This window comes from Pelodiscus sinensis, chromosome 11, assembly GCF_049634645.1.
Source record: "Pelodiscus sinensis isolate JC-2024 chromosome 11, ASM4963464v1, whole genome shotgun sequence".
Taxonomy (NCBI): Eukaryota; Metazoa; Chordata; order Testudines; family Trionychidae; genus Pelodiscus; species Pelodiscus sinensis.
Genome location: NC_134721.1, coordinates 5600057 through 5625702, shown reverse-complemented (window position 1 = coordinate 5625702; position 25646 = coordinate 5600057). Strand labels below are relative to the sequence as shown.

The 25646-nt window shown below is 44.3% G+C and overlaps 1 protein-coding gene across 31 annotated transcripts in view; it reads left to right on the top strand.

The window, feature by feature from the left end:
* MAGI1 (membrane associated guanylate kinase, WW and PDZ domain containing 1) overlaps positions 1-25646 on the top strand; it is a 554446-nt gene that overhangs the window by 417349 nt on the left and 111451 nt on the right. For all 31 annotated transcript variants that reach the window (XM_075938530.1, XM_075938537.1, XM_075938541.1 and 28 more), the window contains one exon: positions 8444-8563. In XM_075938530.1, the coding sequence (XP_075794645.1) occupies positions 8444-8563 (120 nt within the window). The remainder of the gene's footprint in view (positions 1-8443; positions 8564-25646) is intronic.

The window sequence follows — 25646 nt, the reverse complement described above, 5'->3', positions numbered from 1 at the left end:
CTTTGGTGAATCCATGCTGACTACTCCTGATCACTTTCCCCTCTTCCAAGTGCTTCAAAATGGATTCCTTCAGAATCCCTCCCATGATTTTTCCAGGGACTGGCTGGTCTATAGTTCCCTGAATCGTCCTTCTTCCCTTTTTTAAAGATTGGCACTACATTTGCCTTTTTCCAATCATGCGGGGTTTCCCCCAATCTTCACAGGTTTTCAAAGATAACGATCCAAGTCTCTGCAATGACATTTGCCAATTCCCTCGGATGCATTAAATCCGGCCCCATGGATTTGTGTATGTTTAACTTTTCTAAATAGTTCTTAACCTATTCTTTCTGCACCAAGGGCTGCCCACTTCCTTCCCGTGCTGTGTTGCCTAGTGCAGCAGTCTGGGAGCTGACCTTGTCTGTGAAGACAGAGGCAAAAAAAACATTGAGTACTTCCATTTTCCCACATCATCAGTCACTAGGTTACTTCCCACATCCAGGAATGGTCCCACTCCCCTCCTGATCACCCTCTTATTGCTAATGTGTCCTTTATGAGAGGCTGATGATTGACTTAATTCCTTTTCTTGAATAGAACTGAGGCCTTGTCTCCACTTACTGGGAGATCAACTCTGCTCAGATCAATCCCCCTGAGGATCGCTTTAGCAGGTCTAGTAAGGACCTGCTAAATCAACCACTGATTGCTCTCCTATTGACTCCAGTGTCCACTGGGTCACAAGGAGTAAGGGGTGTTGATGGTAGAGTTTCTCCCATTGACACACACTGCTCCCACACAAACAGGTGGGATGCCACAGAAATTTGAGCTAAGGTACGGCAACTCCAGCTACCCTGTTGACGTATCTGGAGTTGTGTTCCTTCATTTGACTTTGCCCCCTGGCATAACAGTTGCTAAAATAAGGTGGGATTTGCAAAAGCGCTCAGCATCGACCTAACTCTACTTGCATTAAAGCCAGAGAGTTTTGCTGTTAACTCCAGTGAGAGCAAAGTTAAGCCAACGCTGCATGCTTCTGCAAATTCCAAGAGTGAGCTGGATTCTATTCCTGTTCATGCATCACTCACAGAACTGTGAACTAATTTCTCAAATAAGCCCATAATCTTCTCTAACCTGTACCTTAACTGCATATTTTACATGCCCCCAATTGGTTAGAGAAATGGCTGTTGATGCACAAGAAGGAAAGAGCTCAGCTTAACTGTCAAATCTCAGAATGACTTTCCCAAGTTAGAAAAAAAACCTGCAGATAAACTGCAAATTGGGTCTGTAACAAACATGTGACTCTACAAATGCCATTTTCACAGTCAGTTCACAGTACAACACTACACTGGCATACAAAAGAAATACGTGAATAGTTCGAATACACTTATCGGATTCATGACTTAACTCTATGCAGACCTTCTAGAAGAAAATGCCAATAGTGTCTATTTGGATAATACCTAAATTGACATTAGTGAAGATTACTGTGCCACAAAATTATTAATGGAAGTGCTGCACTTAATTTTATGTTAATGTACTATTTCTAGTTTGGGTTATTTCTAATTATATGCCGTAAATGATCAATGCTTGTTCAAACCTGGTCATGAATCGGGTGTCTTTTCTGGGGACAGAACGGCTTACTTCAGGCTATGTCTACACTCCAGGGTTTCGAGGAGCCCTGAATACCTCATTCTAGGAGGAATAAGGGCTCTGCCAAAAGAGGAGGCTTTTCTGCCATTTGGCCCCGTCTAGACGGGGCCAAATGGCAGAAAAGCCTCTTCTGGAAAAGCGATTGGAAAAAGCTACGCAAATTGCAGAGTGCAATTTATGTAGCTTTTTCCGACAAAGGACTGTAGTGTAGACCTAGCCTCAGTGTGTTTGTGTCTCTTCTCATAAGCAGTTCTTTCCTGGCCTTTCGTTTATTTGGTGATTTAAATGACAGATGCAAAATAGACTCCCCAAATGATCTAATGACATGAGAGAAGAAAGTGACCTTTAAACAACATTTTTTCCCCCCGGTTGTTGAAAATTTTCCTGGGGCAACTTCCTTCTACAAATGCTGAAAAGCCTTCTGGGATGCCTGCAGAACACATGCTTGAATGATGTCGCTGCTTCTAAGCAGTCTCCAAAAGAGATCTCCTAAAACTCCAGCAACTACACGTGACTCTTTTTTAATCTTTTCAATGTGATGCCACTGTCCATGCATCTTGCAGCATAATTTTTCTACAAACACCCTTTGTATAAAAGTATGGAGAAAAAAATATAGCAACAGTATCATGAAAGATGCTAATTACCTTAACCATTACAAAGATCGCTTCCCCACTTATCATCCCTGATTAGCCATTCATTGACTCATAAATAGCTATTCCCTCCCTCCCTCACCCCACCTTCTGTACTAAATCTGATTTGTCAGTTTAATAATGTGTTCACTTTTTTCATTGTATTCCTTTGGTATATATGGTCATGCCCAGGGCTCAACAAATTAGTGAATCTACTCACCTGTGGCAAGTAGATTTCAGCCGGGTGTCCCGTTCACCGGCGGCGCGTGCATGCGCAATGTGGGTCTTGCGCGTGTGCAGTGCGGAGCTGGTGAGTAGATTTCTCTGCTGTTTGTCAAGCCCTGGCCATGCCAGTTCTCTTCCAGAATATGATCAGAGGAAATGGGTCTGGCCCACAAAAGCTCATCACCTAATAAACCATCTTGTTAGTCTTTAAAGTGCTACATAGTTTTTCCTTTTGTTTTAGCAAGATCAGACGGACACAGCTACCTCTCTATTACTATGAAATATATAGTCTGCTCTGATGGTTTTAAATGAAGCCTAAATATGGCCTCTCCTTAGAAGACAGTGAGCATAAAGATGTTTTCATGCAAATTACATAGTTTAAAAAAATATTGATGCAGGCTCCTGTGCTCTGTTGGATTCTAAGCAGCAACCAACAGGAGTTGGTGAGGAGATGACAAAAATTTTAGCTGTCAATGGGAGGTAAAGGTGTTCAGCACCTTGGAAAATCAACTGCTAAATGATTTTCTGGCGACTGATTAGGTACAATAATTGCATTACAGTGCTAGAGAATTGTTTTCTTCTAACAAGAAGGTAATTGAGGTGACTGACTATGGGCTCTTTGAAGTCTTATTCTTAGATTACAATAAGTAAGATTCTGATTAATTTAGCAGCAGGGTGTCAAAGGCTTTTAACAACTTAACATAAGGCCCTAATAGAATGATAGGGAGATAAACAGTCTCTGAATCTCCTATTAAACAATTTGACCACGCTCTCTTTTAGGCTTAGGTTGGATTATTGTCGGTAGGATTATCTTGATAGGCCACGTAATGGAAATATCAATTTGTCTTTAAAATGGACGCTGTTTAAATTACTGAATTTGGAACCCAGGTAGGCAGCTTAGTGTTCTAGTATCTGTTTTCAGTCCCCACTCTTACGAGAAGCTGATGATGCGAACTGCAGTGCTGCTGTGGTCTCTCGTTATGGCTTCAGGAAAAAAGGTACAAATGGTTGGATTGTACATGGAAGGTCACTCGCTACCTTTGTACAACAAGGGGTGCTTGTGCCAAATATCGTAAAAATTTATGAACCATAAAATTCACACAAGGAGTCCATAACCACCCAGCCTTCTCTTCAGTGCCGCCTTGTTGCAGCATTAGCAATTCTGAGTGAGCCTCGCAGTAGGGCATAGCACAACTTAATTAGCGAAATTACTATATAATGGCAGTAAGATTTGATGCTGCTAAATATTTCACTGCAAATGCGGCAACCAGGTTAACAAATTTAAATATGATTGGCTTCTGTTTTCCAGCTGAGCGTCTGGCCAGGGTAGCCAAGAGAGCGCTGAATGTTTAATTAATTCTGCCATTAGCCATAAGTTTGATCTGCCGTTAGCACCGGTCTACTCTGATGAAGAGGACCACGATCTTCTAAGTTTCCTCTCAAAGATGCTCATACTCTGTAGATGATGAAATGGTTCTTAAAGGAAATTCCTATGCTGTCCACTTAATTAAAGCCCATTAATAACAAGGGACTTAATTACTATCTCACATTCATCGGTAGAACATTACGGTGACAGGTCCTGGCTGGAAAAGTGTCGGGGTGATCTCTAACATACATGCTGCAAATTAGTCATGCAGTTGTGTCTAGGTCATATACAGTCTCAGAATGGAAGACACCGGTTATTTTTAGCATGCCCTTCCTGAGACAGGGAATAGAATTTGCTTGGCTTCCCTCCTCCCCTCCCCCGTGTTGAGAAGAAACCCTTCTGGCTTTGTTGTACGTGTGGTTTGTAATCATTGTACACATCCCAGATGGTTCATGGAAACTCTTTGAAATGCCATCTGCCAGGCGTGTGTCCAGCCTGTCATTCTGCTGCAAGAAAGGAGGCAGGGTTTCCCTTCCTCCTTTCTTTCTGAATCTCAATCAGTAACACTTGTTAGGATTCAAGGCAGGATATGTAGCAGCCCAAGCATCTGAGAACAATCTTTGCGCTAGACAATAACATGGAAAGTAGTTGTGTGTTTTTTCTAAACCTTCCCCCCAGATGTGTTGTTGTATTTCCTTCCGTTTGTTGTTAGAGACTGATGTGAGGTGACAAATGTTATCTAGCTGATGTAATGCTTTTCTTTTTACGCTACGGCTCAGCATTTCTAATGCGTTCAATGTGTGTCACAGACAGTCTTGCTGATAACAAGCCCATCTGCGTTTTTTTTTTTTACTTGAACATTTTCAGGAAATTAAGAACACTGAAATGAAACAAATAAATCCATCCAAATGGCTCATGGGAATTATGTTCAAGATATAATTGTCCTGTAAAAAAGCCAGCCATTAATAGTAACCCACAAGATGCAGGTTTGCCATCATAAAAAAAAAGAAAAGAAAAACTAGTTAATAAATAGCATTTGCAGGAAGGTAGACATTGGGGGCAGCTTCATTTTTTTTTATTAAATGATGTATTCCCCTTCTTATGTGTGTGTTTGTTTTTAGTATGCATGTTACATGATAAATCAACATACTGTGCATTGTGTTCATGAGTGTCCAATAGTCCAGGGTGACATTTGATGGTTACAATGGATGAGGAAAGACATAGGTACGTTATAGCCACTTCACACTGCTCCAACAAAGTAAAGTAAAAGGTAATAGAAGTGAGAAGTACTCAGTGTGTAGGTTGGTTTCCAGGACAGTGTCATTCTATGCCACTCCTCTGCCCTGCCGTCCATCCTAGCCCCTACTTTGGGTGTGCCAGGGGAAATAGAGGATACGGCGGGCACATGCTGTGCTCGGACTGTTCTGCGCTGGCAGATGGTGCATGAGGTTGGGATGAGAAGGGGGGTCATTGCATCTAGAGCATCAATGAGAGTGGCTTGGACAGCTCAATAATACAAGGAGTGCAAAGGGGAGGTAAAGTTGCAATCACTTTCTGTCCCTCTTCCCCTGCTTTCTCAGGAGTGACCTCTTGAACAATAATTCAGAAGAACGGCGTATACACCTACTTTCCCCTCCCCTGGCACTTGAGAAAACGTCTACCACGTTGTCCGTGGGACAGAAACGTTATGCCTGAACATCTATGCGCTTCAGCCTTCCCTGTAAATTCCCCAGAGCCCTCGGCTCTTCCCGTGTACAGACACGGAATTCAGCTTTTTTGTGGAAGGTTGGAGCAGATGCATGTGCCGAGGAGGTGGTGGTTTCTTCTGGGAAGGAAAAGTTAAATAAATAAATATAATGGAGATTGCCTATCTTGTAGAACTAGAAGGGACTTTGAAAGGTCATCAAATCCAGTCCCCTGCTTTTTCAACAGGACCAAGTACTATCCCTGATGAATTTTTTTTTTTTTTTTTGTCCCAAATCCCTAAATGGCCTCTGCAAGGATTGAACTCACAACCCTGGGTTTAGCAGGCCAATGCTCAAACCACTGAGCTATCCCTCCCCCTGAGTTCCATGATAATGAGTAGTCATGCGTGGTGAAACCTCTGCCATGGCTTCCTGCTGCTTTCAGGTTACTCCTGAGCCAGCAGATTGGTTGCGGGCACCGTGTTCGCACGCCTTCAAGCATCCAATGCTCCACTTCCTTCTTAGGTTTCATGTGGTTTTTTTTCTCTGAGAATGGGTCACATTTATTTTTAGACTCACAGATTGGCACATCATGTGGCCTCAGGCATTGCTCACAGAACATAAGCACTGTGGGACATCAATCTGATCAGTATCAACTAAAGGGACTGTACTGTGTGATCAGAACACAACGGAATATGCCTCCTCGACCAAAAAGTTGGGCAAAGCCTCTCCTTACGCCACACTCACTGAACTGAATGGAATTTCAAGATAGATGGTGCAACAGTGCACTCGTAGTCATACTGAAGTGCTACGTCCCAGTTGTTCGGTGTCTCTGGTTTGTGCATTGAAAAGCAGGCAGCTTCAGAAATAGTAGCCAGACTCCAACCCATACAGATTTTTTTTGGTGTGGCTTGAAGTCAATACCTTGAATTGCAAACTGGGAGCTGGAATAGTCTATGGGAGATCAATAGGGGATAATTGCAGCGTTCTCCACTAGCTGAAACTTCTGACGTGCCTGTGACAAAAAAACTCCTCAAAGACCACACTACACTTGCTAGGTCTACGCTATAGCCCTTTTTTTTCGGAAAAAGCTATGGAAATTGCGCTCCACAATTTGTGTAGCTTTTTCTGATTGCTTTTCTGGAAGAGGCTTTTTTGCTATTTGGCCCCTTCTAGTCGGGACCAAATGGCTAAAAGCCTCTTCTTTCGAAGGAGCCCGTATCCTTTTTAGAATGAGGTATACGGGGCTACCCGAAAGAGTGCGTTTGCTCTTTCACAAAAAAAAGTGGAAGAGCAAATGTGTTCGCTGGACGCAGCGGAGCTTTTCCAGGATACCTCCGCAGTCTAGAAGTGATGTCCAGATTAGATTTAGGGTACATGAACGTGAATGTGGGGAGGTCCAATTCAGTGAGGAAGGGGTACATTACTGCATAGCAAATCTAAGTGATAATATCACCTGATAGAGCAGCCCTTATCTGACACTCTAGAAGCAGCCAGAAATCCAAGAGAGGTTACAAGAAGGGCAGCAAGAAAAATGGGGTAAATTGTCTCCATTTCCCATTGAAATATTTCCAGGTTCAGGGGTTTCTCTCTCCCCCCGCTCTCCCTCATTCCAATTATGTGCCTCAATGATAAACTTCTGCCATGCCCTTTGAAAGGAAAAGCAATACCGCTCCCTGACAGCTACCTTCCCTCCCATTACATGTGGATTGATCTTTAGCCAACTCATTCAGTCACAGACAGGCACACAAAAATGGTTGGGTGTTGCATTCCTGTTTCTCTTCTAATATATTCATGGTTATGTTATACGTAAACTTTGATACAGAAATGGTGCAACAGAGACAAGGAGCTGTGGGCCACCAGAATACACACATGTAGTTTCGACATACTTTGAGTGTTTAAACTTGTATTCTTACCATTTGCTGAACAAATTGTGGATGCAACTTTTAAGAATCATTTATTTTTTGGAGATGATATAAATTGACCTAAATCTGCATACATAAAATAAGGGATATTGGGTAATATTTCTTGAAGTGGGATGAAGATTTTAGTGAGCCTAGTGTAGCAGAAGAGTATGTGTTAGAGAGAGAAATTTAACATTTTTGTATAACAGCTGTGCCACATGATACTTTCTAGTGCTAAGTAAACAGTAATAGCAAGAAGAGGGAGAAATTAAGAGGTATGTGCAAATCTTGAGCTGAGATGCAAAAGGAAGAGAGTTGATGAGTTGGAAAGACATATAGAAATATGCCTCCTTATCTAGAAACCTATTTTGTGTAGGGAATTTTTTTGCTACCAACTTATAGGAGAGTCAATAAAAAACAAAAAATCCTAAACTAGCAGCAGGTACAATTGTTGGTATGCTCCCAAACACCAAATTCTGGCAGATGTCTTTTTTGCATATGCCACAAGACCTCGTTTGGCACAGCCCAGCAAATACTGGTAGGGAAAAACTATTGTTAATAAATGGCTGTGAGAGGCAGAATTACTTCATCTATTTAAAAGTTTCCGAGGGTAAGTCGTGTTAGTCTGTAACTGAAAAAAAAATGAAAAAATAATAGTTCTGCAGTACTTTAGAGACTAGCAAAAATGTCAAAGGTATCATGAGCTTTTTTGGGCACAACCCATTTCCTCAGATGAATGGAGTTCTTCCTCTGAAGAAGTAGGTTGTGCCCACGAAAGCTCATGATACCCTCGACATTTTTGTTAGCCCTGCAGCATCTGAGAAACTATTTGTTGTTTTTAAAATTTTTGCACCTATTTAGTATTTGTTTGTCTGTAAATTCTAGAATTTGCGCTGAGTTGCTTTCTACATAGTTCATATGGGAAAATTAATTCACTTGACTTTATTTCCACCAAAGATATTTCAATGTACCATTTAATTCCTGATGCGGCCCTAACTTGTGGTTTTCTCCATTTAGGCACAACCCGTCCTCCGCGAGAAGGAGAAGTGCCTGGTGTGGACTATAACTTTCTGACTGTGCAGGAGTTTCTGGATCTTGAACAGAGTGGAACTCTTCTTGAAGTAGGAACATATGAAGGTATGGCATAGCGGGGAATTGGTTCAGGAACATAGACACTTCCATAGCCACAGTACCAGTGCTTAGGCCAGTAACTGTGTCCAGACGTTTTTCCGACAAAACCCGAGTTATGTCCACACAGCAGTTGCATTCTTCTGAAAATAAATTGAAAGAACAGAGGGGGTTTTTCTGGCATTGGTAATCCTCTTTCTATGAGCTCTTTCGGAAAAAGGCGTGTGTGGACGGGGAAGAGGGAGTTCTTTCGAAAGAAGAGGAAAAAGGAAGAAGCACAGGTACCCTGGTGACCACTCTATCCATAGTAATCACAACTTAAATGCAAGAGAGTATCCAGTCAGTGTGGACGCTATCTTTCGAAAAAGCAGATCACTTTTTCGATGCACTTTTGTGTGTGGACACACTCTTTCGGAAGAAGTTTTTTTTTGGAAGATCTCTTGCGAAAAATGGTTCTTCCAAAAGAAGCCTGCAGTCTAGACATAGCCTGAATTTAAAATGATCTGTTCTTAACTCTTCTAGTTAACTAACTTAAGATAACATCCCAGGGAAGACAAGACAGTGCAGTTTTCACACAAATTAGCAGGTCAGGTTAGGCTATGGGGGCAGCCTCGTTTTACCCAATAATTTACCCAATAATCTACAAACGATGGTAGGATTTTGGGTGCCAGTTAGTTCACTTCAATTCACATACCTTTTAGTCACAGTCTTTCTTTTGCATTAGTGACTAACCCTCATACACTTACTTTGAAATGTAGAGCTATTCCATATCACTGGGGTATTAAGCTTTTCTTTCAGTTAACTACCATACAACATTACATCAATAGCCATTCTCTTGTAGCGCTTGCCGTGCTTGCCAGCGCAGCCAGATTGGAAGGGCCCTAAGGCCACTATGAAATCTAGTCAGTTAACACTGGACAGTAATGTTGACCAACAAAGGCCACCATGACAAAGTGGGTCGTTGTGTGGATCCATACGTAGAGGTCCGCTGCACATATACCTTGGCTAGTTTGGAATCTGTTCAGTAGCATTCAAAATTGACATGGCAAGTCAAATTCCAGCCATCACAAACTGTCAGATCAGCAACAAGTAAATCATATCATGACCGCTCATTGCACCATAGGTTGCTACTGGCTGATTCCAGTCTGCAGTTGAGACCATGATGGATGCCTCAAAGTAAGTTGTGCTCTGCAGTGTCTGAAAATGTCCGTGAACAGTGGTAGACCTGGTTTGGCATGTAGCTTTTCCATCATTCACTCTGTGGACTCTCTGCAGTGAATGTGCAGGGGCCTACGTTGCTCAGAATTTGGAGCCAGGGATAGGAGTGGGGTCCATGGTGCCTGTGATGATCCTCATGGTTGACTACAGTTTGATCTTAGCTTATTTAGTGTGAAGTGAATGACACCACACTAGGGCACAGCATTTCTTAGAGGAATAGCGAAGTGCCAGAGCCAACGTATGAAGTGTTTTCGCCTGCACACGACGTTGAACTGGCTTATATGCCGATGAGATTGGTTTTTTTGTTCTGACTTTGGCAGCAGTCCTTTCTAGATGGTCTTGGCAAGTCAAAAAGCGGTCCAGTGTGACACTGTGCTAGAGCAGTTTTACCTCACGTTTGTTATTTTCCGTTGAGGACGATGCTTTCATTCTGAAGGTGGAAGATGCTTGAACTTTCTTAGTCACACTCGGTTGGAGATGCTAACTGCTATAGGAGGCTGCCATCTTGGCAAGGTCAGTGTTCAGGATGTTCTGTAATTTAGTGAAAGAGCACAGTTGGGCTCTGCAGCAGATGTCATCTGCATCAGCAGACTTGCCTGACTGAGTCGGTGGCAAGTCGTATGTATATAGATTGAACAGAATGGGCGCAAGCATAGAGCTTTGGGGTAAGCCATTTAATTGACTTCTCCATGCACTGTTTTAATCTTCCATATATACCCAAAAATGCTGATCATGAAGTAGAAGTTTGCAAGTAGATGTTCAACTCATGCAGGGAGACATCTTGATTGTTTTACCAAAACACCATTGAGCCATACTGTGTCATAGGCTGCTGTTGGGTCCAAGAAAACAGCTCCATCTTCGAGTTTTGTTGAAACACATTCTTATATTTGTAACAAGGGCGAGGACGTGGTTGTGTGTGCTTTGACCCTTCCGGAAGCCAGCTTCATTGACACTCAGAGCTGTCTCTATACTGGAAGATAAGCTGCTCCAGAATGTGAATGCGACAGATAGCAGACAGCTTGGTCGGTAGCTTGCCCCATTGTATGGATCCTTTCTGTGTTTTGTAAGGGTGGTCATTTTTGACATCCTCCTTATTTTAGGCAGGTTACCCTCGTTAACAACCTGTATCAGGCATGTGGACAGCCATTGATTCCAAGGCATTTCTGGAACTCTGGGGAAATATTGTCATATCCTGTTGTCATTCCGAGTTTGATGTAGCTAAGGACAGTGTCTGATTCAATGCTTGTGAATGTTCTTACACACCAGAAATATCGACCCTCTAAGCCAAAATCCTTCCAAAGTTCAACAGTCAGGGCACACCTGGCTAGGCTCAGGACTTCATCCTCATTCTGGCTGAAGCCCTAAGTCCCAGCAGATGTGTCCCTCCTTGCTGGACAGAAACCCCTACCTTGCTACCCTTATATAAGGCAGAGGTCCCAAATTCCTTCTTTCCCCCTCTTCCCCCCCCCCCCCAATTGCAGGTAGGAGGTTCCACAAAGATAAGGTGAGTGAAATGCACCTGTTGTTTTGGGTCATGGATGAACAAAATTATCATTTGATGCCCATCCTCCCACCCCCCCTGCTAATCCCTGTTTAACTGGTTAAGTAATGAAGGCTGCGTCTACACAACAGGGCTTAACTCGAAATAAGCTTCACAAATTGAGCTACGCCAATTGCCTATCTTATTTCCAAATTTGAATCGTCTACACAGCACTTATTTTGAAATAGAGCACTCTTCCTCTGACTTCCCTTACTCCTTGTACAATGAAAGTTACAGGAGTCATCAGAGTAAGAAGTTCTCCGGCTTGACAGTGTTTTGACATTATTTTGAAATAACTGCCTGCTTTGTAGGTGCGGACTATGTTATTTCAAAATAATGTTATTATGTAGACGTACCCTAAATGGGATTTTTCATCCTTAGACTGTATGCCTAACATAGTGAATGTCAGTGTAAATGGGGTAGGTTCGGATGCTAAAATAGGGGAAAAGGCAATTTAGAAATTACTTACATAAGTTAGATGTCTTCAAGTTATCAGAGCTTGATGAAGTGCATCCTAGAATACTCAAGGAGCTGACTGAAGAGATACGTGAACTGTTAACTAGTATCATGGAAAATGGGAGAGATTCCAGAAGATGGGAAAGGACACATAGTGCCATAAAAGAAAAGAAAGAAAGAAAAGAACAGCCCAGGGAATTGTAGATCAGTCAACTTAACTTTTGTACCAGGAAAGATAATGGAGCAAATAATTAACTAATCCATTTAGTTAATTAGGGGGATTTGATAGCAGCCTTCAACTTCCTGAAGGGAGGTTCCAAAGAGGATGGAGAGAGGCTGTTCTCAGTAGTGACAGATGGCAGAACAAGGAGCAATGGCCTCAAGTTGTGGTGGGAGAAATCCAGGTTGGATATTAGGAAAAACTATTTCACTAGGAGGGTGGTGAAGCACTGGGATGGGTTACCTAGGGAAGTAGTGGAGTCTCCATCCCTAGAGGTGTTTAAGTCTCGGCTTGACAAAGCCCTGGCCAGGTTGATTTAGTTGGAATTGGTCCTGCCTAGAGCAGGGGGCTGGACTTGATGTCCTTCTGAGGTCTCTTCCAGTTCTATGATTCTATGATTTGCAAACATCTAGAAGATAAGGTGATAAGTAACAATCAGCATGGACTTATCAAGAACAAACCCTGTCAAACCAACCTGAGAGCTTTCTTTGGCAGAATAACAAGCCTCATGGATAAGGAGGAAGCAGTAGATGTGGTATATGTAGATTTCAGTCTTGCATGATCTTCTCATCAACAAGCTAGGGAAATATAACCTGGATAGAGCTACAGTAAGGTGGGTGCATAACAGATTGGATAACCATTCCCAAAGTTCACAGTCAAGTTGGAAGGTCTTAAGGAGTGTGGTTCCATAAGGATCAGTTTTGTGACCTGTTCAATATCTTCATCAATGATTTAGCTAGTGGCATAGAAAATACACTTATAAAGTTTGTGGCTGGCACCAAGCTAAAGGGGCTTTCAAGTGGTTTAAAGGATAAGATTATAATTCAAAATGATCTAAACAATGTGGAGAGAGGATTTGAGATAAATAGGATGAAATTCAATAAGGAGAAATGCAAAGTACTCCATTTAGGAAGGAACAATCAGTTGCACACATACAAAATGGGAAATGACTGTTGAGGAAGGAATATTGTATGGAAAGGGATGTAGGGGTCATAGTGGACCACAAGCTAAATATAAGTCTTCACTGTGATATTGTTGCGCAAACAAACAAAAAAAGCAACCATGATTCTGGGATGCATTAACAGGAGTGTCGTGAGCAAGACACGAGAAGTCATTCTTCCGTTCTACTCTGCACTGATTAGGCCTCAGTTGGAGTATTGTGTCTAGTTCTGGGCACCACATTTCAAGAAAGATGTGAACAAATTAGAGAGAGTCCAGAGAAGAGCAACAAAAATTATTAAAGTCTAGAAAACATGAGCTGCAAGGGAAGACTGAAAGAATTGTGATTGTTTAATCTGGAAAAGAAAAGATGGAGATGGGGCATGATAAGAGTTTTCAAGTACGTAAAAGGTTGTTAGGAGGAGGAGGGAGAAAATTATTCACTGTTGGTAGGACAAGAAGCAGTTGGCTTAAATTACACAAGGGAGGTTTAGGTTGTCCAGTAGGAAAAACTTCCTAACTGTCAGGGTGGTTAAGCACTGGAATAAATTGCCTAGAGAGGCTGTGGAATCTCCATCATTGGAGAAACTTAAGAGCATGTTAGACAAACAGCTGTAAGGGATGATCTTGATGGTACTTGGTCCTGCCGTGAGTGCAGGGGACTGAATTTGATTATCGTTTTGGGTGCTTCTGGCCTTTTTCCTCCTTTCAATTAATTTATCTTCCTCCTTCTGTCTACCAGTGTTCTCTCTAATTTTTTTTCACCCAAGTGCAGAAGAAATTGTATGTGCACCAAGGCAAGTGCAGATGTGCACCAATAGAAATGCATAGAAACGCATACTATGGGCTGTAGACAGCTGTGGGTGCACTCTACTAAATAGCTGGGGGGCACCTAAATCTCTCTTAGGTAGCCACCCAAGCACTCAGCTTACAGGGAACACTGCTGTCTACCTTTTTTTCCTTCATCACTTGGCTTTGTTTCAGTCTCTGCTCCTGTCCATTTAAAGACTTGTTCCTTGTTCCTTTTCAGGGTAGGTTTTTGGAATTGATTTTATTTCCTCCTCCCCATGGAGACCTCACCTCTCCCCGGGCCCTTCAACCAGCCAGAAAAGCTGCTGCAGGGTGATTTGAGGTATTTCCGGTCCCTGGAAATTTGAGGGTATTATATCCATAGTATCGGTGTACCATGAGTTCTGTTACAATCTGGTATGTGCTGTCATAAAGCTGCTGATTTGTCTTACCAAACCCTTGTTTGTCAATTTCCTTCTCCTCTCATCTCCATTTATGTGTCTTCGATCAAGTTTCTCCATCAGGAACATCTGACCATACTCCTGAGGTTGATTTTTCTGCAGTGAAAAGTGGCAGAGGAAGTTGTGTGGTTCCCATGACCTTGAAGGGAAGGGACCTCGAGAGGTCATTGAGTCCAGTCCCCTGCCCTCACAGCAGGACCGAGTACCATCCCTGACAGATTTCCCCGAGATGGCCCCCTCAAGGGTTAAACTCACAGCCCTGGGTTTAGCAGGCCAATGCTCAAGCCACTGAGCTATCCCTCCCCCGATAGCTGTTATGGGGAAAATGCTTTATATTCTACTGGTGTATGTGCAGTGTGTAATGTAAACCTAATTCACTCATAGAGCAATTCAGAAATAAAATTATTGCCATCAATTTGGCATGATGACTTACTTAAGAGTTGTGTGTAAATAGCTGCCATTTCCAACCCCAAGCTAGTGTGATAAACCCTGGGCCTGATTTTTCATGTCCACTTCAGTGCCTTGACACCCCTCTGGCAATGTCATAGGACTTTGAAGGGGGCATTAGGTTATATTTGTACTTTCTTGAGTGCCCCTTTACTCTGACAGAGATGTACAAAGGGGCCTTGGTATACATGAAATGCATGCCATTATTTTTTGAGCACGCTTCATTACCTTACAACACTGATAAAGAGGATGCACCATCCAAAAAACTCAAGCAAGAGCAACAAGGAGATAAAACCACCCTCTGGCTACATTGTCATTTTCAGCGTGGAGCAACACTGCCAGACGGCTCCTGACATCAGTGGAGAAGTGGGGAGGAGACAGGCTTATTTTATAGCCTCTAAGGAACTAATACAAAACGTGTCCAAAAGAAATCCAAAGTACAGCTAATTACCTGCTTAAAGATGGCCTGCATAGGAGAGTGCCATCTCTTTTCTTCTTTATGAGGTATAATAAAAAAAACTGGGGGGCGGGGGGGGGTAACTTTTTTTTTAACTCCTTTGCAGGATCACCTTTAAACATTAATATTGAATCTTCCCCTCTAGATGCACAAAATGAAATGACTGCAAAGTCCAATCTATATGGGTTGAGCATTGTATGACATTGCTGATTTTACAATTTGGCTTCGCTCTGCCACTGCTGAGAGTTTATTATCATTGCTGCTAATATTCCAATAGCAAAACTACCCCAAAATGAGCCTTTTTCCTTTCCCGTGCCTAACAATAGCACTCAATTAGTTTGCCTTGTCATGATGCCCAAAATAGATCGGCTGAATTGCTTCCCTATTGCATCCCGATGCCATTTCTTCTTTTGACCTTTCCACTTTGAAAGGGAAAATGAGCATCTGTCCCTAAGCGGCTGTCTGGAAATTAGTTTTCAGGTGATTGCAGACTCGGCGGGGGCAGTTTAAATATGGCCATTTCACAGTACACCTGTTTATACGTGAAACTGGTTAAACAGCTCATGTATTGCAGATGCTTTTTCCAGTTTGAAAGAATATTGTTGTTGATTTCATCGTGTTCTGATGATGCAGAAAAATGGAATATTAGTGGTTACAGTCAAGGCACGGGACATTTTGGGATCTAATTTTGAGGAGTTCGAACAGGCTTACCTCCCATTGCTGTCAACTGGATTTTGTGGTGCTTGGCACATTTGGAAATCCATTGTACTCCCCAGAGGAAGATCTATGAGACTAAAGCAACAATTATGATCATAGAGAGGTATATATGGGACTCTTGATACACACAAATTCCATTGTAAGACACAATAACATTCCAGGGAATGATTTTTCCTGCTTTCCTGGTGGGTTGTTATTAAATATACCTTACATTTGGTTTGACCGGTGTTGATCTTGATTATTTTCCTGTCAGTGATGTAATTAAAATTCAATGTGGTGATTACTGCTGATTCTGTTAAAAGAAACGAGAGATGACAAAGTTAAACCCTTCTGATATCTGGCTTATTTATCCAGCTTTATCATTCTAAGTCAGCTTTGTTCTTCATTTACCTTTCCTCCTATTTACTTATGCCAATCCCAGTTTGTGTGTATACTCAGCGTGGAGGTTAGAATTTTCCTGAAATTGCCCCTCCTGACACACTATGAACTGGGTTGAGAGAACTCAACAAGAGTCAGGGTCACAGATGTCTACGCGAGGCCAGCATAGATACCATAATAAGTATGTGGTGTCACAGATGGCTTTCAGACAGGGAAAAAGAGCAAGTTCCAGCCTTGGAGAGCTTATAATCTAATTAGACAACTTAAACATAGTGGAAGGGGCAGTGTTTTGCCATGAAGAACAGTGTGATTGAAGTTCCATTTGCATCACGTTAGTTCCATGATTTTGTTGGGTTTGATTAGCTAACACTTCACTCTGGCCAGAGTTTACAGGACTTTTGGGAGCAGCACACAAAGGTGGAAACATTGTAAACTGGTAATAACGTTGTGTCTATTAGTCGTATACATTTCCAGGTTACGTTTCGGTAGTTTGGTCATCTAATCAAACTACAATCTAGGACAGTGGTGAGCAACATGCGGCCCGAGGCCTGCATGTGTAGGATTGCCAGATGTCTGGTTTTGAACCGGACAGTCCGGTATTTGAGCTTTCTGTCCAGGAAACAAATTGAGAAAATACTGGACATATAAATGTCTGGTATTTTCTAATTCAGTTTTTATTATTATCATCATGAGTATCAGTACGTAGTTGCATACCGCCTGGCTGGTAGACGTGCTCACACTGCAGGCAGTACGCAACTACGTAGTAAAGAGGAGGGGGGTGGGGCGGGATGGAATCCCCGGGGCCAGACTCGCCCGTGCGCCCTGCTGGGACCATGTGCAGGATGGCCAGCGCCCCAGGTTGTGCGTGTGCCTGGGCCAGCCCCACTCCCTGCTGGCCGGTTCCTCCCTGCATTTCCCCCCTCAGCCAGCCCCACTCCCCCCAACTCCCTCCCGGCCAGCCCTGCTTCCTGGCACCCAGTTCCTCCCCTCCCCCCGATTCCCTACCAGCCTGCCCTGCTTCCTGCCAGCTGTTTCTCCCCCTTCCGACCAGCCCTGCTCGCTTCTTGGCTAGTTCCCCCCTTATCCACCCCCGCCCGAGCTGAGATCAAGTGTGTCAGGTATTTTTTTTAAACCATCTGGAACCCTATGCATGTTCCCCGCTGCGGTTCTGTGTGTGGCCCACGAGATGTTTTGTTTGTTGTTGCCCATGCACAGGATTGCCAGATTCTGCTGGTTTTATCCATGTATTTTTTTTCCTCCTGGAAAAAATCATTCTTGTTACTCTTCTCTGGACTAACGTGATGCATACGTAAAGTGTGGGCTAGGGATATTAGCAAGTAGTCGACTAGTCTACTACTAGACGAGCTGGATCTGAGTCAATCGTGTGCCCTTGTACGGCATGTTGGGGAGCAATAGGAGGCGCATTGCCAGCAGATCTAGAGAAGTGATTAGTCCCCTTTATTCGGCATTGCTAAGGCCACATCTGAAGTATTGCGTCCAATTCTGGGGCCCCCATGGCAGAAAGGACGTGGACACATCGGAAAAAGTCCAGTGAACGGCTACAAAAACGATTAGGGGGCTGGAACACATGACCTCCGAGGAGAGGCTGAGGGAACTGGGCTTATTTAGCCTGCAGAAGAGAAGAGTGAGGGGGGATTTGATAGCAGCCCTTCACTACCTGAAAGGAGGTCCCAAAGAGGATGGAGAGAGGCTGTTCTCATGGTGACGGATGGCAGAGTAAGGAGCAATGGTCTCAAGTTGCAGTGGGGAAGGTCTAGGTTGGATATTAAGAAAAACTATTTCCCGAGGAGGAAGCACTGGGATGGGTTCCCTAGGGAGGAGGTGGAATCTCCATCCCTAGAGGATTTTAAGTCCCGGCTTGACAAAGCCCTGGCTGGGATGATTGAATTGGGGTTAGTCCTGCCTGGGGCAGAGGGTTGGACTCGATGACTCCTGGGGTCTCTTCCAACCCTAGAATTCTATGAATTTGTAGCCTAGGTCCTAAGTTATGACCAGTATAGCTTGTGTTTGTGTACAGGCAGTCCCCGACTTATGTCGGATCCGCACTTACGAACGGAGCTTTCTCGCCCTGGAAGTCGGGGCGAGAAAGCCCCGTTCGTAAGCTGCTCCGGTGCCCCTGGTCTGCTGGAGACCGTCTCCAGCAGACCAGGGGCACCGGGCGGGTTCCCGCGCTTCTGAGGCTTTGCCAGAGCAAAGCCTCAGAAGCGCGGGAACCGCTGCTGCTGCCCCTTGAGACCCGGTGCCTGTGGTCTGCTGGGGACGGTCCCCAGCAGACCACAGGCCCCCGGACTGAAGCCGCAGCCGCGGGGGGGGGGGGGTCCCGCGCCTCTGAGGCTTTGCCAGAGCAAAGCCTCAGAGGCGCGGGGAACCGCCGCTGCTGCCGCTTTGACTGAAGCGGCAGCAGCGGCGGTTCCCCGCGCCTCTGAGGCTTTGCTCTGGCAAAGCCTCAGAGGCGCGGGACCCCCCCGCGGCTGCGGCTTCAGTCAGGGTGCCTGTGGTCTGCTGGGGACCGTCCCCAGCAGACCACAGGCACCCAGACTGAAGCCGCAGCCGTGGCGGGGTCCCTGCCTCTGAGGCTTTCCCAGAGCAAAGCCTCAGAGGCGCGGCACCCCGCTGCCGCTGCGGCTCTGCTCCCCGTGTCCCTGGTCTGCTGGGGGGGGGCGCAGCTAGTGTGCTCCCCCCCTCCCCCCCCAGTAGACCAGGCTTTTGTTTTGGACTCTGGGGCAGAGCAGCTGGGGCGCTGCCGATTGGTCCTGCAGCGCCCGTGGGCACTACTGGACCAACCCGGCAGCACCCCAGCTGCTCTGCCCCAGGTCCTGATTCAGCCGCTGCTGGTCAGTTTCAGCAGCGGCTGAATCAGGACGTCTGGGGCAGAGCAGATGGGGTGCTGCTGGGTTGGTCCAGTAGCACCCCAGCTGCTCTGCCCCAGGCGTCCCCAAGTCAGCTTCTGCTGAAACTGACCAGCGCTGACTACAGGAAGCCCCAGGCAGAGTTGCTCTGCCCCGGGCTTCCTGGAATCAGCTGCTGATCAGTTTCAGCAGCAGCTGACTTGGGGACGCCTGGGGTTCTTAAGTTGATTCTGTATGTAAGTCAGAACTGGCGGTCAGTTTCAGCAGTGTCTGAATCTGGACGCCAGTTCCGACTTACATACAGATTCAACTTAAGAACAAACCTACAGTCCCTATCTTGTACGTAACCCGGGGACTGCCTGTACTACAGACAGCTACCTCAGTGAAGGCAGAGTGGGTATGGCAGTTATTTCCAAATGACTTAGGGCATGTGCTGCCTTTTTCCCAGTTGGACTGCACTGCACCAGCCCATTTACATTCTGAGTCTACTCCTAAAGTATTGCCAAACCAAAAGTTTCCGAAATCCTGAGTGTTGGGTTCTTTTAGAATACTAGCACTGGATTTTCAAGTCTAGTTCCCTGCCCTCATGGCAGGACCAGGGATGGTCTAGATCACCCCCAATAGATGTCTATCTAACCTGCTCTTAAATGTCTCCAGTGATGGAGATTCCACAACCTCCCTGGGCAATTTATTCCAGTGTTTAACCATCCTGACAGTTAGGAAGTTTTTCCTAATGTCCAACCTAAACCTCCCTCGCTGCAGTTTAAGCCCATTGCTTCTTGTCCTATTATTAGAGCCTAAGGAGAACAGTTCTCCCCCTCCCCCTCTTGTGACACCCGTTTAGATACTTGAAAACTGCTCTCACGTTCCCTCTCAGTTTCCTCTTTTCCAAACTAAACAAGCCCAATTCTTTCAGTCTTCCTTCATAGATCATGTTCGTAGACTGTTAATCATTCTTGTTACTCTTCTCTGGGCCTTCTCCAATTTCTCCCCATCTTTCTTGAAATGTGGCCCCCAGAACTGGACACAATGCTCCAGCTGAGAGCTAACCAGTGTAGAGTTGAGCAGAACTACTTTTTGTGTCTTGCTCACAATACTCCTGCTAATGCCTCCCACAATCATGTTTGCTTTTTTCGCAACAGTGTCACACTATCGACTCATGTTTGGCTTGTGGTCCGCTATGACTCCTAGATGCCTTTCTGCAGCTCTTGTCCCTAGAAAGTTGCTTCCCATTCTGTATGTGTGAAACGGATTTGTTCTCTCCTAAGTGGAGCACTTTGCATTTGTCCTTATTAAACATCATCCTGTTTATCTCAGACCATTTCTTCAGTTTGCCCAGATCGTTTTGAATGATGACCCTATCCTCCAAAGCAGTTGCAATGGTGATCAAATGTAGCATCCCCATGGTGATATGTTGGATGTGCTCCACCCCACTGAAAGGAGTAGTCCATTTAGATCGTGCTTCACCTGAACCCCTCATGGCAAATAGAATATCATCGCAGGTGTGTGGCTGATCCTGCCATGTATTCGGTGCATAGAGTTCCTACTGGTGCCGTGGAAGTAATGCTATAGGTTCCTGTCACAGCATGTGCACATCCTGTCCCATGGGGTTTGGGTACTGGGGTGTGGATGTCACCTGTTCGGCTGCCCGTCCATAGGCGGTCTACAACAGACAGTCCATCACCCTGAGGTGGTCTGTCTAGTAGCCCTGGATGCAAGGTAGTGCTGCCTAATGGCCAGAGTCTTTATCATCACCCTTGAGTTCAGGACAGCACAGCATAATGGATAGAGTCAGTAACAGCCCTAGGGTTCAGGGCAGCACAGCCTAGTGGCTAAAGTTAGGGGTTTGGGGTAGCAGCCCCAGTAGGGAGTAATCCACATGGGTTCAAGATCCTTCAGCCCCACAGCACCCATCTCCCCACCAGCTCTGGAGGCTCAATATGGTCTCTTGGGTCTCCAGCTCCTGTCATGTTGGTTTCTGGCTGGGTTACTTCAGAAGCTCCTGCAGCAGGTCCTTTCTCTCCGGTGTCCAGCCCAGACTGACCTAAGCTGCTCCCTTTTATATTGATCCAGCAGTTGGAGCATGCCCAGTCTGGGTGGAGGGGCGGGACTTCCTCTGCCCACAAAGTTTTAGCCCTTTTTAGACCAGTGCAGGGTATGCACACCCTATCACAGTTACTAATTGCTTTTGCATATGAGTCGCAGTATGACGAGATCATGGCTCTCCTAGGTGCTATGCATATCCATGCAGGAATCCTTTTCCGTGTTTCAGAACTGGGTAGTGACTCACAACTTCTTCACAGGCTTTCTTTGGGGCTTTAAATAAGTCAGATAACTGCTCTGTGCCTCAGTTTACTGATCTGGAGAGGAGAATAGTAACACCTATTGTAATCCCTGTACAAAGATCAGCAGAGATTGCAATGTGTCCACAGTTATTTTCTGCGACAAATAGAGGGGTAAATGCATGGTTTCTCAAATTATAATGATTAATATAATCATTATGACCAAAGGCACACTGAGAATCGGCCCCTGTGGAGCTAGGGGCTGTGTGAACATGCAGGCTGGTGAACACGGTTGCTGTGATTTTTTTATTTATTTTTGAGTACTGTTTTTAAATGTAGCATCTTGAATGGTGACTGGTGAGTGTCATTGTAGTGTTATGAAGCTTCATTAATGAACGCTTGCGAAGCACTTAGTGATCCTCAGATGAAAAAGTGCCGTAATGTGTAATGTGTGAAGGGTTGTTAAATTATACAGCATTATTGTCAAGACATCATCTTTCATTCTCGGGACTGGCGTTGCGTGAGTGCCAAGAAAAGGAGTAAGTAATCTGCATTGGTTTCATCACTTAAGAAGTAATGGGTGACTTATTAGCATATATAATATTGAACTGGCTACTGTAGACCCTGATTACAAGTACTTAATGACTGTAATCAGCTACCTTTACCGTCCAGCTAGAATAGCAGCAAAAGTCCCTGGTGCATTCACATTCCTGCACTTGAATTCAAAGAAACTGCCTTTGGCCTAGTATTTCTGATGTGTTTATTCTGCTCATGTCTCTGTCCCCTGGCCCTCTTCCTCCCATCTGTTTCTATAGAATATCTAGTTTGGATTGTCCTAGTTGCTTTGTGGCTTTTGCATTCTGTTCATCTTGCCAACGCAGGAGTGCTGTGGCCGTGGTACGCAAAACCTGAAGAGACCGATCTGAAGACTGGGGTAGCAGATGCTGTGGATGCACACGTAGCGGAACAACATGTTCCACTTAATAAGATAAGATCTGCTTATTAACATCTTCATGCTGCAGATTGACTCAATAAATCATCATGGCTCCTTTCGAGCCATTACAGTGTATGGTGTCAAAGATCCATGTATTAACATCTGCATAGTGTGGAAAGATGTTTTGCTCCCCCTTGGCCTAGTGTTTTTCTTTTTCTTTTCTCTGGTGAAAAAGGAAGTACGCATCTCTGTGTGTGTTAGATATGGAGGCATCGGGTGACTATTTCATATGTAAGGTTCTAAAGTGGAACACAAACTCCCATTTTTCTCAAAATATCAGTAGATAATTGGTGTGAAAATTCACAGACAGCTAATTGTTTTATGTCCTTTGAATTTTCTGGGTTTTTTTTATTGGTTCATAACTTTTTATTGGGCTGTCTTTGCCTCTGGCCAAACATTTTTTCCGCAGCAGCACTACACTTCATTGTGAACATAAGAATGGGGTCAGGCCAAAGGTCCACCTAGCCCAGTGTCCTGTCTTCCGACAGTGGCCAATGCCAGGTGCCCCAAAGGGAACAAACAGAACAGGGAATTATCAAGTGATCCCTCTCCTGTTACCCATTTTTAGCCTCTGACAAATAGGCTATGGGCACCATTCCGGCCCATCTGGGCTATATGTATTGATGGACCTGTCCTCCATGAATTTATCTAGTTCTTTTTTGAACCCTGTTAAAATCCTGGTCTTCAGAACATCCTCTGGCAAGGAGTTCCATGAGTTGACTGCGTGTTGTGTGAAGAAATACTTCCTTTTGTTTGTTTTTAAACCTGCCACCTATTAATTTCATTTGGTGACCCTTAGTTCTTATCTCATGGGAATAAATAAATAACTTTTCCTTATTCAGCTTTTCCTTATTTCCTCATTGTGGTTTGATACCTCTTAAAATCACTGTTTGGCTGCACAACATTTGGTAGAAAATTTGATCTTGAGGACTTTTGGTGCAAAGCATAGGGGAATTTTGTTCTTTCAGGGGGCTCTTAAATGTTAGAATTAGGGTAATTTTTAGCTATTATTGGTGCATGTGCTGTGCACACAAGCCAGATCAATGGAGGGTAGACACATACAAGGATGATGGGAGCTGACATACTCAAGCCTCATTGGCGGGTGCCAAGCACACATGAAATATCAGTGGCGACCTAAGCTTACTGTCACATTTTATCCTGCAGCAATGAAAGGCTCATATGCGGCTGCTAACGGATGAGACGTTTTCTGCTGCAGCTCTGGCCCCTTCCTGCACCTCATCCAACTCCCATTCAAAAAACCGTGTATGAAATAGGACACACAGCTCTTTGCTATGGGGCCACTTGGGCTGTTCTGCACACAGCCTTCCTGACACCTGGTCCCAAAAGCAAGGCAGTGAAAGGGTAAGCCACTGTGAACACAGCCTACATTCTGTGTTTCCACCTACAAGAATGCTCCTTACCCCTTTCTCTTATAACTATCACATACTGCTGACAGCAGCCTTCGTTCTGACTTAGGGCACCCGCCTCCCACCCCACCTCAGAACTGCCTTGTGCCTGTTCTTCTCCCAACGTAATCGCCTAGCACACCAAACGCGTGTGACAGTGGGGTAATCTGGCGCAGGGATATGTGTGAAACGGCTCAGAGGTGAGGCAGCTGTAACAGCGAGGGAAGTGTTTGTGGCATGAGTAGCAGAACATATGTACTGTTAATCGTCTTTCCTGTTCCTTGCTTTTTGTGGGTTCACATGAGAGAGAGCATATGGTGTGGACAGCAGTTTCACTACTTCACAGCACTTTTGTGTGTATGTTTATATCCATATATGCGTGCACCTGTGTTTGTATATACTTACCAGACTGTGTGTGTGTACAACAGCTACACTAATGTTATGCTAACATTCATGGTCCCTGCCTGACTGCAAAAAGGGTCAGTCAGCCTTGCGGCGTCAAGATATTCCTGTTTACCTATTAAGAACCTCCCCCCTTGTGGTTCAATGCTAAAGTGTAACCAGGGAAGCGGATATTGTAGGTGCCTTAGCTCTGTGAATATTTTTAATTGTGTGCATTCCATCTGTCTGTGTGCAGCTGCATACGGCTTTAACAGTAGCCATGTGGCTGGAATGATATCTAATAATTTTCTGTTAGTGGCTCTAAATGATTTTGATTTATCCACATGGTGGAAAAATGATGTTTAAGTTATTTATTATGTCTAGGCTTTTCATGGGACTCAAGGGAGTTCAGTGTCCATATCCCCTAATTCATTGGGCCCAAATGAAAATCCCCTATTTGGCCAGTGAGGTGTTTGGGCAAGATTCTTGGTTGTTTCCCAAGTATTTAAGCCGTAAATGAAAATATGCCCCTTCTAACCTTTGGGCTAATTCCCAACAAAACATGCAGACTAATGTCCCAGCGAGCCTATTTTGAACCACCTCAAGAGACTCCGAAATACAAAGATTTGATTTACATACATTGCAGTTTAATTTCTCAGAGCTTTCTTTCATTGCCTACTGCAAAACCATGCTGTGCTTTGCTTCCCCTTCCAGATGCTGGATCTGTGGCCGTCTCTTGGTTGCCTGGATACTCGTGAGTTTCCTCAAGGCAATTGCTAATCAATGTGGCTTGCAGTTAGGTGATTCCTGCAGACAGCAACCAGATCTGACATCTAAACGTAGAAATCCGTAGCCAAATACAGTCTGGGAAGCGAGCAGCTAAAACACTGTAACCCCATCTCCATTTCCAGGAATCAATTTGTCTTGTGCTAATCACACACAAGCGCTCTCTCGCTGGAGATGAACAGAGACACTTTTAGTAAAATTAAGGGTCAATCGTTTTGGTTCTTGTGGAGAGCAGACAAAAGAGGCATGGCTCAAAAAACAATTACATTAATAATTACAGTTTGATTCTGCATGTTGAGACCCTGCTTAATTTTCCTATTTATCTAAGTTTCTCCCCCAGCCTGCCATTTTGCACTAATATAGTATGCATCAGAGTCTGCTTTTTAAGATGTAAGTCGTTAGTGGAAACATTGTCAAAGCAAAATACTGGAGCTTTGAAGACAGGCTATGCTCTCTGCCCATATTAGCTCCCCAGTGCATAGCGAGAGCTTTTCTTTTATCATTGCAAAACTGTGCTCGCTGTAAGACTCAGTGAATTCAGAACAGCAGACATAATTTTCAGAGGTGCTATGGGTCTTCCAGCTCTGCTATTGACTTCTGTAGAAGCTGAACATGTCTCAGAGTCAGGGCATAACTACTCTACGCCATTTGTAAAATGTTTTCGGATCCTCTGGGGGTAATGGATGCTGTCTAAGATGTTAATAATTAGAGCTGAGTGGGCTATTGAGTACCACTTACATTTGTTATGAAT